At 37.5% G+C, this 13497-nt stretch overlaps 4 protein-coding genes across 4 annotated transcripts; 3 read left to right on the top strand and 1 right to left on the bottom strand.

Moving 5' to 3' along the window:
* Positions 1–819: 819 nt before the first annotated feature.
* On the top strand, positions 820–4000 carry LOC127641538 (uncharacterized; the record flags this gene model as incomplete). Its single annotated transcript, XM_052124564.1, has 10 exons — positions 820–983; positions 1088–1310; positions 1762–2007; positions 2325–2408; positions 2498–2577; positions 2967–3044; positions 3150–3337; positions 3498–3561; positions 3658–3820; positions 3905–4000. Coding segments are annotated over 10 exons (1386 nt in total), but the record flags the coding sequence as incomplete, so codon positions are not given.
* A 170-nt stretch (positions 4001–4170) lies between these two features.
* LOC127641539 (uncharacterized) lies at positions 4171–6158 on the top strand. Its single transcript, XM_052124565.1, has 3 exons — positions 4171–4380; positions 4631–4757; positions 5367–6158. The coding sequence occupies exons 1-3, from the start codon at positions 4255–4257 to the stop codon at positions 5720–5722; spliced, it is 609 nt and encodes a 202-aa protein (XP_051980525.1). The 5' UTR covers positions 4171–4254; the 3' UTR covers positions 5723–6158.
* A 1273-nt stretch (positions 6159–7431) lies between these two features.
* On the bottom strand, positions 7432–11084 carry LOC127641537 (uncharacterized). The gene is made up of 7 exons (XM_052124563.1): positions 10949–11084; positions 10474–10667; positions 9430–10103; positions 8610–8655; positions 8417–8508; positions 8213–8323; positions 7432–7468 (listed from the first exon to the last, which is right to left on the bottom strand). Exons 2-7 carry the CDS (start codon positions 10501–10503, stop codon positions 7432–7434), a joined length of 990 nt encoding a protein of 329 aa, XP_051980523.1. The 5' UTR covers positions 10504–10667; positions 10949–11084.
* A 1112-nt stretch (positions 11085–12196) lies between these two features.
* On the top strand, positions 12197–12824 carry LOC127641540 (zinc finger BED domain-containing protein 4-like). Its single transcript, XM_052124566.1, has 2 exons — positions 12197–12380; positions 12489–12824. The coding sequence occupies exons 1-2, from the start codon at positions 12227–12229 to the stop codon at positions 12806–12808; spliced, it is 474 nt and encodes a 157-aa protein (XP_051980526.1). The 5' UTR covers positions 12197–12226; the 3' UTR covers positions 12809–12824.
* Positions 12825–13497: the final 673 nt, after the last annotated feature.

Raw genomic sequence — 13497 nt, 5'->3', positions numbered from 1 at the left:
TATGGAGCCAGAACAGTGACTTTAAAATTTGGCATCAAAAATTAAAATTGGTATTGAAAACAAAAGCAGAACTGAAAAAGGAAACATTGGCATTGAAACATTTGTATTGTAAACAGTTGTGTTGGCATTGAAACAAGTATTGGCACTGAAAAAATTAAAAAATTAAAATCTTACAAATATTATTTTATTTTATTGGGATTTATTTGTATTTTTCGATGACAATCTTAAGATTTTTCATCATGTCACTCTTTTTCAGTGACAGGTTTTTTTACAATGTCAGTTTTTTTTCAGTGTCACTGATTTTCAGTTTCAACTTTCTGTCACTGTTTTGGCGTGGAGAGTGGGAGGAGTCTGAGGGAGGGGTAAGTAGAGCATAGTTTGCATATAATTTGCATATAGGCATACTGAAGAAGTAGGCCTGCGTCACTTTTCTGGAACCCGCGCCGTCTGCTCTGAAGGCTCTTGTATGGTGGCGTTATAAAAAAATAAAAATAAAAAAATGTCTAGTTTACCTGGAACTTCCAAACCACAAGTAAGTCTGTTTTTCCCCTGCCATTTACATGTTTATTCACGTGCAACCTGGCCGGTTTGGTTAACTTTTAACGGCAGTTATGCTGTTTTTTAGACGTCGACTGGAACATGTAATACATATTACTGCTTTTCTCAGTTTACCTGCCACTGGCAGATGAGCCAGAAGCGTTTATATGGACCCATGCGTCTGAAATAAAGAATGAACTAACTAACTAAATGGGGACGATGGGTAAATGGTAGCTAATGTTAAGTGTCCAGTCCTTTGATGTCTTCTTTCTTCTTCTTTAGGAGTTGGAGGCCAGTGTTATTGCTGCTGCACAAGGCCTCATAAACGTGCTAACACAAAACATTCAGCAGCATCACACCCCAGCACAGCAGAATCCATTGCATGAGCACCAGAGTCGACAGCAAGCACAAACAACAAAACAAACTGTGCAGGAGGAGATGACCAGGTGTCATTTAACTTATTTGTGATCATATGTTTGACTTATTTGATGGAGAGTTGTATTTCATAATGTTGATTTATACACTTACTGTTAACCTCCTAAACATGCAGGTCATTTCCTGGCTTCTTTACCAAAAAGAAAGGCAAAAACCGCTTTTCACCCTTACAAACCACTCCAGGGAAGCCGAAAGTCTGTAAGATATTCAGTGTGTATGTATATTTGGTGAATAAGGGCTGTACCAGCACACCTTCTGCAGCTGAAGAGCTGGAGTTGAGCCAAGCAGGGTTGGGGAAGAGGTCCCTCACTTTGACGGATGATATGAGCCATGAAATGGTATTACAACCACTCTTTTAATTGAAATTAATCTTCTTTTGGCATTACAGTAACACATTATTATTATTATTATTATTATTGTTATTAATAAACTTGTCAATATAGTTATTATGATGCTATTACTATACAAAACAATTTAAAGTATTATACTGTTATTTGTTTTGTTTTTTATACTGTCCTTTTTAAACCTCCTTTTCCCATTCTGTTATTATTTCTCAGGTAAATAAAATTCTCATTGAAGAATATCCCAAAATGGAGGGGGTGGAAGGGTGGTTGTTCTACAAGGCTTCAGGTGTATACCATTTTCAAACACCTTTCATTTTGATGGTGCAGGAACACTAACATTCAAAATTCTTTCTCTCACTTTCTGTGGTGCAGGTGGCCACGGTAGAAGGAAATTGCTTGCCATTCCTCCTGATATAGATGGTTATACTGGTAGACTTATTCGCAGTGTTTCGGTGCTGGGAAGACGACCATGTACATTGTTCCACTGCAGCAGGACCTTGATCTTACTCCACTGCCATCTGATGCCACTGAATTTCAAAAAATGCCTAAGGCTGCATGCCAAGTGTGCAAAGAAAACATGCCTCTGCATATCCTAGCATTGCACATCGAGGATTGTATGGAGTCTGCAGCAGATGATGATGATGTTAATGCATATAACAGAGAAGATATTGCAAAACAATACATGTATATGGTAAAATATCATCATATTGTTTTTGTCTATGGTAACACTATGTCCTAACACATAAAACCTCAATATATGTGTGTAAGTGAAGAATAAAATATACTAATGATGCTAAATTCGATTTTGACGTTAGGAAGCAAGAATTAAACCCTGTACCGTAGTAAGATAACTTCATAAAGTGCTTTCTGTTTCTCTGTTTTTAAGACAATCGAGATCATATTCTGCTTGCAAAAAAGTGTCTGTAAATTTTTATCTTAAGGTATCCATGTCGTAGCATTGATTATTTCTCCTATGCATTTATGGTACAGCTGTCTGTTACTTTACAGGACTGTCAAAATGAGGTCCAGGTTCTTTCTGTCACAAACTCACCACCTGTTCACCCTAACAAGGAGTCCAGAGATTGTGACCAGGTAATAATTTTGAGCTGATATCTTGAAAAATATGTGAAATTGCAGAGAGACCTGATGAAATTGATTTGAATATATGTTGTCTACTACAGGATAGAAAGGAATGCCCTATATGTTGTGCCTGCTTTCCATCAGATGAAATTGTTCTGCATGCAAGCCTGTGTGGTGAAAGGTTTGCCATTATATCATGTTATCATATACATTTTATTTCACAACATATTGTCTGTTAAAGCGGTGTCTCCTTGTAAGATAATATAATAATCTACAATGCACTACATCCGAAATTTCAGATTAATTTAAATATAATTTGCATCTTTGTTTTGTCTTATCCTTCATAATGCACAAGAAACACTGTGATAGCACAAGATTGCAATGGCAGGGTCACTCAATGGGCATCTAGGTTTACAAATAGGTCCAAAATAACATCAGTAGAATGCCTTTTAGAATGCCAAAATAACATCAGTAGAATGCCATTGTTTTTCAGGTGTGCTGAAATATAAACATTGATGTATTATTATTGAAAATTGAAAGTTTTAATGTGTTTTTGTTGACCCTTTTCAGTCTACAAGACACGTTGAACTACAGTTCAGACAGCTGTGTGCTACATGAGGGAAGCTTATCTATGGCCGACATGTCTAGGTGAAATTTAGGCATAATTACTTCTTTTTTTCATCAGTCATTTGCTTAAGATGTCATTAAATTCAAAGTTAAGTCAATTTTTTATTTTTTGCTGCTTTTTAATAGTGATGATGATGTACTCCAGTGGCTTGCAAGCCAAGTAGATGCAAGCAAAGATTTTAAGATCTGCATCACCCGGGACAACCTTTTCCAAAGAGGCCTAATTCAGTGGCAGAGACAGAAGAAGGGCTCACCTGTTAACAAACTCAATGTGACTTTTATTGGCGAAGCTGGAATCGACACTGGAGCATTAAGTAAAGAATTTTGACTGGTAATGTATATTTAGGACAACCTCTGGCACCAAACACTACTGAAATCAGGTTCATAGGTGCAGTATTTTTATTTACTGAACTGTGTTTTCTGTCATCAATTATTTAGAAATGATGCATGGTATTGAGAGGCTGACTGTTTGAGGGCAGTGGCAAGAAGGAAAGAGTCCTGTCTACTCGATTTGTGACCTAGAAAATGGTTTCTACAGGTTAGCATTGTTTTAAAGTTGTCCTACATTATGCAATTTATACAAAAGTAAAAAGGTGCAATTACAATGTCTGCACTGTTTGTTGATGACTTGCAGAACTGCAGGAGAAATATTTTCTGTCAGCCTAGCTCAGGGTGGCCCAGCACCATGCTTCTTCAGAAATTGGTGTTACCAGTTTCTTACAACAGGGGACTTTGATGATCTGCAGCTGACCAAAGATGACTTGGATGATCTTGAATATGCTTTACTCATAGAAAGGGTGAGTACATCTGCAAAACCATTAAAGGCTTTTCTTAATGTACATTTCATTGCTTTACTATTAATGTGTTTGTTGTAATTTTAGGTGGAGTCAGCAACTGATCTGACACAGTTCACAGATGAAATCGTGAGTTGTGGTTACACAGGTTTGCTTAAGTTGGACCAAAGGACAGTATCATAAGATTAGGCATTTATTTTCCAGAGAAACAATTTTTATATAATTAATTTTGATGCACACCGCATCAGTAGCCACTTTAACAGTATAGTGTTATTACTGTTTTTAGAAATGCATTTGAATTTAAAATATAAATTTGTACAGCCTTGTCTTAGTCTTAATTTAGTTGTGTGGAAAATAGCATATTTCCCTTTTATTTATGAGTCTTCTGCAAAACTTTGTTCCCTGTTCTCGATAGAGCCATTGTTTTGCATGCTACAATGCGTCTGACTCCTATGCTTCAGCAAATTAGAAATGGGATGAAGGTATACAACCTTCTGGATGTGATTGGGAAGCATCAAACTCTCTGCTCAAACCTGTTTGTCCCCAAAGAGGATGATGACAGAGTAAGGATGCTGGACATTAAATCATCCTGATTTGCTTTACTGCTATGTACTTGATTATAATCTTAGAAACCCTACAGGTTGTAGTAGTAGAGCTGTATCTCTTTATGATTGATACTATTATATTTTTGTGACTGTTATTGCTTTTCTTAACCTTTTTTGTTTTGGAAGAATACAAAGTCATGTAAAGTGGACTGTGGTATTTCTGTGTAGTCAACCCACCTCTTTTTTTCCTTTTGCCCCACCACCCCAGCCGGATGCTGATTACATAATGAGTATCCTAGTCCCTGAGCTGAGTGAGAAGGGAAGTCCAAGGCAAGCAAGAGAAAATGCAATCATCAACTTCCTCCAGGACTTTCTACAAGACCTGGAAATCACAGGTTTGATTTAAACTGTCTTTATCACATGTTGAAGTACTATACAAATTTGTTCTCCATCTTTGATTAGGGAGCTGAATATTAGCACTCCACAAAAAGGACCATCAATATATTTCCTTTTAGAAACATTAATGTTGTGGTTAGTGGTGGGTGGGCAATGCTTATGGAAAAATGGTCCAGGTTTTGAACTTCACTAGAGACTTTCTGGACTTTGCCCTCCACATCCCAAAGACATAAGTTACAATCAAAATACATGTTTCTTAAGAAAGATATTTCCACCATAAATTCCCAGAATACAGGAATATTGTTTAAGATTAATGTGTCCCTCCAATGTTGAATGGAAACATATGCCTGTAGTGACAACATAGTATATACTACAAATGTAGTCAAAAGATGTCATACTGTATATCTGGAATTCTTTTGGATAACATTATTCTAGAACTATTCCTATCATTGTTTTGTTTTTTATATTAAATAGAAATGAATGCAGCAAGGTTAGTTGAAATAGGCCTTTGGGATAAATCATGTAGATTGGTAAATAGGGTTGGCTTCTTGCAGTGTTTGATTTTTACATCATTGTACTCAACTACTCTGATTTGTTTTATCATGCAGGTCAGAATGAAGACCAGCAAATGTGTGAGCCTCTGACCCAAGAGGAGCTGCTTAGTCAAGAAGGGCACTGGAATCAACAAACACACGTGAGCCTGTCTGTCCCGACAGTGATGCAGTGGTTAACTGGACAAAGGCACAAGCCCCTTCTTCCATCAGAGAGGGCCGATTTTAAAATAAATCTAAGATTTGAACACCACTGTAATGAAAAAATGCCAGGTCACCAAATTTGTTTCCCACTTGTAAGTGCCTGCACAAATACAATAACTATTCCCGTTGAACATATGAAAACATACAAGGAGTTCAGAGATATATTGACAGTAGCAATCAGAATGGGTAGAGACTTTGGGCGAGTTTAGAGGTCATTTTTTGACCACTGATGTGTACTTCTCCAAATCAGGCAGTATTGTGAATTTTTGGCATTTCTAATGGCATTTTTGTTAAATGTGTTCAGTGAGCTATTTATTATTCTGTGAGAGTCTTAACAAAAAAAAAAGACAGCTAGCACAAATCAAACCATAAAAATGGCTCAACATTAGTGTTTGGTTCTTCCATTGTTTTAAGTTGGGACCACTGCTGACCCTTTATTCGAAAAAGGTCTTAAGAACTCTGTATTTGCATTTTGTTTACAGAGCACTGACAAATGTACATGTAATATAAACCTTGAAATGTGATGTTCTTCAATTCAGTGTTACTTGTACTATTGAAAAGTTGAAATTGTTCAGTTTACCACATACACATTAGTTTCAACATGTATATGGGGCAAATTCATGTCATCCAAGTGGAATCAAATGTGTGGGGTTTACATTTACTAAATCGGCAGCAAAAATTAACTTGGTTGATGTCAAAACAATAAATGAACATAATGCCTATGGCCTTTATCATTTTTCTTTTTCATTGTGAATATTAACTGAAATGTTTTCCTTGAGTGTCTAAACTCTAAACTAAAGCATTATACTGTAAAGGGGAACTGATGAGTTTTCCACTTTTAAAAAATGCATTTCACTGAAGATCAAAGTGTACAAATCTAGTTTTATTTTAAATTCTTCATTACCAAGACATCAAACATAGCATGTTGAGTTGAGTTGATCTGTCTAATGCTATTTAAGACGCCAGATTAGAAATATCTACATACACTAGATTTATGTTTAACAAATAAAAACTGTTGAAAGTTGTGGGAGGTTCATTTGGTTGTTTAAAACAAGTAGCGGCAGAATAAAACTAGATATCTTTACCATGGCAGACTGAGTTGTTTATATACTGCATAGTAAAACATATCCAACACCGTCCCCACAATAATTTCAGATAAAACATTTAAGTCACAAAAACATTGAACATTTATATTACAAACTGCATGTTATCCTGCCAAGTTTGAATGATGTGTTACATAGTCAAGCGCAGCCTTGTAAATGTCTTTTCCATTGTCCTGGGAGGGACTGATAGGATTGATGGCTTCCCTCAGTCCAGCCATAGCCTGTGGCCCCAGAGGGCACTGGATGGGTGGTAGAACTACTCCACTAGCAGCAGCAGCGCGGCAGCTTCTTGTCTGTCAGGGTTGAAATCCAAGAAGTGATCTTGCAAATCCTATAAATGGCAAGTAATTTTGTTAACACTTTGCAATTGCCTTGTGTACTTTACACATTTGATCTTCAAATAATTACTTATAATTTGTTTATAATACAAAAATATTGAATTGCCGTTAAAATGTATTTAGACTTCTGATTTGATACATTTTAAGATTGAAACAATTGTGACAAATAATGCAAAAATAGGAGACAATGGGTAAACCTGATTAAAATAGCTTGGATTCAACATTTTTGAGGTCTACCTCTAGATTCTCTGGAGCAGCCACAGGATACTGGAGCAATCCAATGGTCCAAAGTTGATTGGGAGTCAGGTTTTGTTCCGTTCAGCAGAGGATGGTTATCCCACCCGGCTGTAAAAGTGTCGAGGTCCATTTGGAGGCGTGGTACAAATATGTACTGGGCACAGAATAGCTGAAGGCTGTTGGAGGGATCAAGCAGGCACTCCTCTTCAAGACCATGAAGTAACTCATAATATACCCTTGTTACTGCCATCCACACGTCACGCCATAAGCTCCCACCCTTTGAGATCAAAAATACAAAAAGTGCACCAGATTAAAAAGTACAATCGCAGCCAGGGGTTCACTGCCATCCATTACCTAGGAAACAAAAGGTTGAAATCATCTATATTTTGTTTCATTACAGATAGACTCTCTGTAGAAAGTGTTGAATTTATTGTAATGTAATAGGATGTTTCTCTGGGGTTGCCAAATATACCCAGGCTACCTGGGTGGCCCGCTAAGTAAAGTCCATGTGTGGGAAACATTTACTCAGGTTAACGTAGGTAAGCACTAATTTTCAGTCAATGTTCTTGATTTGAACAAATATACAAGACTCAGTCTCCCCACATGTATAGAGTCAGTGAACAATAACCTTATTTGGACACTGCATCTCTTTAGACGTAGGAAGGATTAATGCTTCCTGTGAGGATGTATCCTTAAGATTTGGTACTACACAGTGTTCACTGTATTGCTGTTGCCAATCTCCTGGCTGGGCATCAATAAGAATGAATGATTTTGAATAAGAATGAATTAATTTTTACTTTTATCATTTTTAATGAAATAATTTCTGGTGAAGACTATTTACGGATTATCCAAATTTACTAGGACAGAGATGTTGGTGTTACAGTAATGCTTTGAGCATCAAAAAATAAAAAGCACATTCACCTCCATTGTCTTTTGTGTGAAACAAAAGTGTTCGTGACTGACGGGGGGGGTGGGGGTATGTGTTAGGGTTACCTAAAAGAAACATAACTTTGATATTTACCTTTGATTATGCACACTTTTTCCCGACATGTAGCTTGCTCTGCCACAGCCATGAACAGTGAACATGCATTGAGCAATGCCGACATTTTCGACCCCTTGGTCTCCTCTAACTCTAAATAATCACATAAGAAACAGAGACAAAGTCAAATGTTTTTGGTCAATGAATTTTGATAAAAAGACAATCATGCTCTTGCTGTTTTCTTACCTTAATGGAAAGCCAAACTTTTCAACTGAGCTCATGAAGAAACCAAGTGCTGTTGATGCCTTGTTATTATTTGCAGAACCCAGGTACATTATCTGGATCATAGTAACAAAATACTTATGTGAATGTGCCATACTAAATAGAATATAGTAATACTAGGCTCAGCCACATTGTTTTGAAAGTGTCAAATGTTTACCTTTCGTGAATACCCATCAATCCCAGCAAAGATAACAATTCCATATCTGAAAGGAAAAATTCATTTTCAGAAAGTGTATCACCTCTTAAAATTATAATAGCTCTACATTGTGTACACAAATTATAAAGATGGTCAATTCAGATTTTATTAACCATGAACCCATGTAACCTTTACAATCTTTATTTGTAAAAGCTGCACTTTAGATGGGACATCCTCCTATAATATGAGAAATTAAGCAAGCCTCAGTGTATATATTACTGTTTTTCTCTTCTTTATTTCATGTAACAGTCAAACCAATGTTGTACACATAGCCATTATGTTTAGCAACAGCAGATTTTTTCCTGACTGCATGTCATCCTCATCCTGTTTTTTTAATGGTAAACCAATGCATTTACTGCCTAACGCTAAAGAACCATGCAAAAATAATCAAGCCTTCTTGAGGAATGTTTTTAATTTACAGCATGCACACTGATCCACAGCGTGGAATGGATTAAGAGTCACTAGCACAAATCATAAAATAGATACCCATTCACATGTTGGAATTTTATAGAATGGCGGCACAAACTAACTCTATGTGCAGCTTCATTAATAAACTGTATTAAAAAGGTTTTTTATTGAAATACAGCTCCAGCAATCTATAGCCCATGTTGTAATGGCATACAAAATCTACCCGCATCCTTCAAACGTTGTAAAAGCTCAATTAAGAGACTCACTCTGCAAACTATTTCAACAAACATTTATGAATATAAATATATGAACATATAACAATATTCTTGTGAAACACACACACACTAACACACACACACACACACAAACACACCTGATAAGTTTGTGGTTTGTGTCCACGTGGAACAGTGAGTGGGGACCCTTGACAGAATATGTTCTTCTAGCAACACAGCCTAAACGTGCCATTCTCTCCAAGATCCCTGCAGAATCCACCCTGTGCATGGATGCTGAAACCTGGTCCCATCTGACACGGTGTCCCATCGCTTGCAGTTCACCCTTCATCATTCTATAACCTATATGCGGCATCTTCAATTTAACTGAGCGCACAAGATTGTCCAGCTCCTCATCTGTGAGATTGCTGTATGATCCCGTAACTGATAGTCCATACTCACGCATCCGCCGGTACACTGTCCTTTTGCAGACACCCAGGAGCTTAGCTACACAGGGGATGGGCAACTGCATATCGATTAGGTTTTGAAGACATTCTTTAGAAATTACAAGTTTTGGCTGTCCCCTATCACCAACCAGAACCTCAGCATAGGTATGAGCTGGATAACTCTCCTCTTGTAAACGAAGAAGTCTTAATAAGTCAGATAAAGCACGATCAACATCTTGAGGCAGTTCTACAACATTGGCAAAAGAGCGTACAAGTCCCACTTCATGACTTAAAACAAAGTGTAAATAATCCAAATCCACAGGCTGACGTCGCAGAACTTCCTGAAGCCTTCTCAGCATTCTCTCCATGAACTGCCTCACAATCAAAGGTTCCTGTAATTAACATTATAAAACTCTAATGTGATGACATGTATCAGTGCTCAAGTTGCCATGACAAGCTACTCTTCTATAGCTGTATGGCAGATCTAAGGTAATGCTGAATTGGCGCACATTTCATTAAATATGAACTACATTTAAATCAAATAATTTAATGTTAGAAACCACTCATTCCAGATATGAGCAAATGCAAAACTTTAAATTTTAATTTCACATTGTTATAGAGAGCCAAGCAGAACTCAGTGCAATTCATGAGATAACAAAATATGTATTAAAAATAAACTTGTCATTTCCTTGGATCGTCAGAGCAAAAAGCCAAATATATAAAACCTAATAATAGGCAAACATATTTTGATTATTAACTTACAGTCCTCTGTTGGGGTCGCGAATCTGCCATCTCTCTCAATTTCAGCAACACCTCCCTTGACCTGCTTGCTGTCGACTCTGGTGCTCATGTGACCGCAATGGATTCTACTGTGCTGGGGTGTGATGCTGCTGAATGTTTTGTGTTAGCACGTTTATGAGGCCTTGTGCAGCAGCAATAACACTGGCCTCCAACTCCTAAAGAAGAAAACATCAAAGGACTGGACACTTAACATTAGCTACCATTTACCCATCGTCCCCATTTAGTTAGTTAGTTCATTCTTTATTTCAGACGCATGGGTCCATATAAACGCTCTGGCTCATCTGCCAGTGGCAGGTAAACTGAGAAAAGCAGTAATATGTATTACATGTTCCAGTCGACGTCTAAAAAAACAGCATAACTGCCGTTAAAAGTTAACCAAACCGGCCAGGTTGCACGTGAATAAACATGTAAATGGCAGGGGGAAAAACAGACTTACTTGTGGTTTGGAAGTTCCAGGTAAACTAGACATTTTTTTTATTTTTATTTTTTATAACGCCACCATACAAGAGCCTTCAGAGCAGACGGCGCGGGTTCCAGAAAAGTGACGCAGGCCTACTTCTTCAGTATGCCTATATGCAAATTATATGCAAACTATGCTTTACTTACCCCTCCCTCAGACTCCTCCCACTCTCCACGCCAAAACAGTGACAGAAAGTTGAAACTGAAAATCAGTGACACTGAAAAAAAACTGACATTGTAAAAAAAACCTGTCACTGAAAAAGAGTGACATGATGAAAAAATCTTAAGATTGTCATCGAAAAATACAAATAAATCCCAATAAAATAAAATAATATTTGTAAGATTTTAATTTTTTCAGTGCCAATACTTGTTTCAATGCCAACACAACTGTTTACAATACAAATGTTTCAATGCCAATGTTTCCTTTTTCAGTTCTGCTTTTGTTTTCAATACCAATTTTAATTTTTGATGCCAAATTTTAAAGTCACTGTTCTGGCTCCATAAACAACCAGCCTGCCACCTCCCTTATAGAGAAGAAGTCCGCCACAGCCATCTGCACTCCTGGTCTGTGGATCACCTCAAACTAAGGATGGCTGGCGCGAAACAGACGTTCCGAAGCTTTGCGAGATCCCGAAGCAAAGATGATTCGAAACACTGATCCGAAGCGTGATTCAAAACACCCACGTCACGTGACAACGGCTAAATGAAGCGTCTAAGTGTTTCATCAGGTGGAGTGCTCCGCCGAATCAGGGTTTCATTGATTGGTCGGTTCGGGAACAAATCACACAGTATAAAAGTTTTGTCAACGCATTTTCATATCGTGGGTTTTTGTGAGAGGAGTTTGGTTTTGAGATAGTGGATTTTTGGTGATATAGTGACATTTATAGTGCGATTTGTTTAGTTATATTTAGGATTTAATTTACATTTACACATTGACTTATATATATATATATAGATTAATAGATAGATACATATATTACAGATACATATAGATTATTAGATAGATAGGCTACATATAAAATAGATAGATAGAAAGAAAGAAAGAAAGAAAGAAAGAAAGAAAGAAAGAAAGAAAGAAATGGAGGCTCCACAGAAGAGATGCCGTACATCTGTGGTGTGGGAGCATTTCCATTTGGAAACCCCAAATAAAGTGAGATGTGTGTATTGTGATCGGCAGCTCGCCTACTGCAACAATACATCATCCATGATGCTCATTTGAGGAGCATTCATCCTGCCATTCTGCAGGGTGCAGAGGATGGTAGTGTTCCCCCTGTACCAAGGCCTGCTACTGACACTGCTGGACCCAAGGTTTAAAAATGTGGCTTTTGGAAATCCTGCCAAAGCCCTGGATGCTGAAAAGCACATCACACTGGAGTGTGCTTCACTGATGCGTTCAAACACAACTCCTGGTGAGTTTCAGTCTATGTTATCTTATGTAATGTGATTCATGAAATTTATACTTCATATGTGTTGTCAGTTTATGATTTGTTACTAATTGCCGTTTTCTTTTAATTCAGAACCACAAATGTCAACATCAGGCCCATCATCAACACCAGTTGAAACACAAGACAGTTTATGGGAACATTTTGACAATCGTATCCGTGAGACCCAGATGATACACAATCCTACAGCTGATGCCACAGTGGAAGTGAAAAAATACCTCAGCGATGCGTTTTTGCCCAGAACTCATGATCCTCTAACTTACTGGAAAGAGAGAGCAGTAATCTTTCCTCATTTGTATGTCCTAGCTAAAAAATATCTTTGTATGCCAGCAACAAGTGTCCCTTGTGAGAGAATTTTTTCAAAGGCTGGAGAAATTATCTGTAAAAAGAAGTAGGCTGAGTCCTTCAACAGCAGAGAAATTAATATTTTTGAATAAAAATCTATAAGAAAGGGAGACATTGTGGCTTGATTTATTTTTATTAATATTCATTTTTCATGACCAAAATCACATTATGCAATGTGAAGAGACTACAGGTTACAAGCTTCATATATTACAAAAATACAATAAAAAAAAAAAACAACACATTTTTTTATTAGCTCTTTGTAAAGGTTGTTTCAGATCAACACCTGCAAGTGACCACTAGGTGTCACCGTGGAGACGGGTTTCGGATTGATTCGAAGCCTCGAAACAAAATGGCACATTTGCTTCGACTGTTTCATTGCTTCACGAAGCCTCGATCTGCCCATCACTACCTCAAACTTGAACGGCTGAAGTGCCAATTACGAACAGGTGATCCGTGCATTGGCATCCTTCATGCTGTGGAGCCATTGGAGTGGGGGTGATCTGAACAGAGGGTGAAGGCCCGCCCCAGCAGGTAGTAGTGGAGAGTGAGGATGGCCCATTTGATCGCTAGACACTCCTTCTCCACTGTGTGGAGAATGAAGTCGAATTGTTGGAAATGCACAAACTTCTTGTCATGCACAAACTAGATGTCCTAAACGACTTGCCAAAACTTTAGTTTGCTAATATGAAATCTGTGGAGTGTTTAAAAAAATTGTTTTAATGACTTCAACCTAAGTTTA

Source organism: Xyrauchen texanus, unplaced genomic scaffold (assembly GCF_025860055.1).
Source record: "Xyrauchen texanus isolate HMW12.3.18 unplaced genomic scaffold, RBS_HiC_50CHRs HiC_scaffold_1019, whole genome shotgun sequence".
NCBI classification, from domain to species: domain Eukaryota; kingdom Metazoa; phylum Chordata; class Actinopteri; order Cypriniformes; family Catostomidae; genus Xyrauchen; species Xyrauchen texanus.
Note: the sequence above shows the minus strand (reverse complement) of the source record. Positions and strands in the feature narration are given on the sequence as shown.

Coding starts and splice junctions, on each gene's coding strand:
- LOC127641539 (XM_052124565.1), top strand. CDS start 4,255: ATGCGTCTGACTCCTATGCTTCAGCAAATTAGAAATGGGATGAAGGTA. Junction 4,381..4,630: donor CCAAAGAGGATGATGACAGA/GTAAGGATGCTG, acceptor CCACCACCCCAG/CCGGATGCTGATTACATAAT. Junction 4,758..5,366: donor ACAAGACCTGGAAATCACAG/GTTTGATTTAAA, acceptor TTTATCATGCAG/GTCAGAATGAAGACCAGCAA.
- LOC127641537 (XM_052124563.1), bottom strand. CDS start 10,503: ATGGCAGATTCGCGACCCCAACAGAGGACT. Junction 8,324..8,416: donor AAGTTTGGCTTTCCATTAAG/GTAAGAAAACAG, acceptor GTGATTATTTAG/AGTTAGAGGAGACCAAGGGG. Junction 7,469..8,212: donor AAAAGTGTGCATAATCAAAG/GTAAATATCAAA, acceptor TTGATCTCAAAG/GGTGGGAGCTTATGGCGTGA.
- LOC127641540 (XM_052124566.1), top strand. CDS start 12,227: ATGGTAGTGTTCCCCCTGTACCAAGGCCTGCTACTGACACTGCTGGAC. Junction 12,381..12,488: donor GCGTTCAAACACAACTCCTG/GTGAGTTTCAGT, acceptor CTTTTAATTCAG/AACCACAAATGTCAACATCA.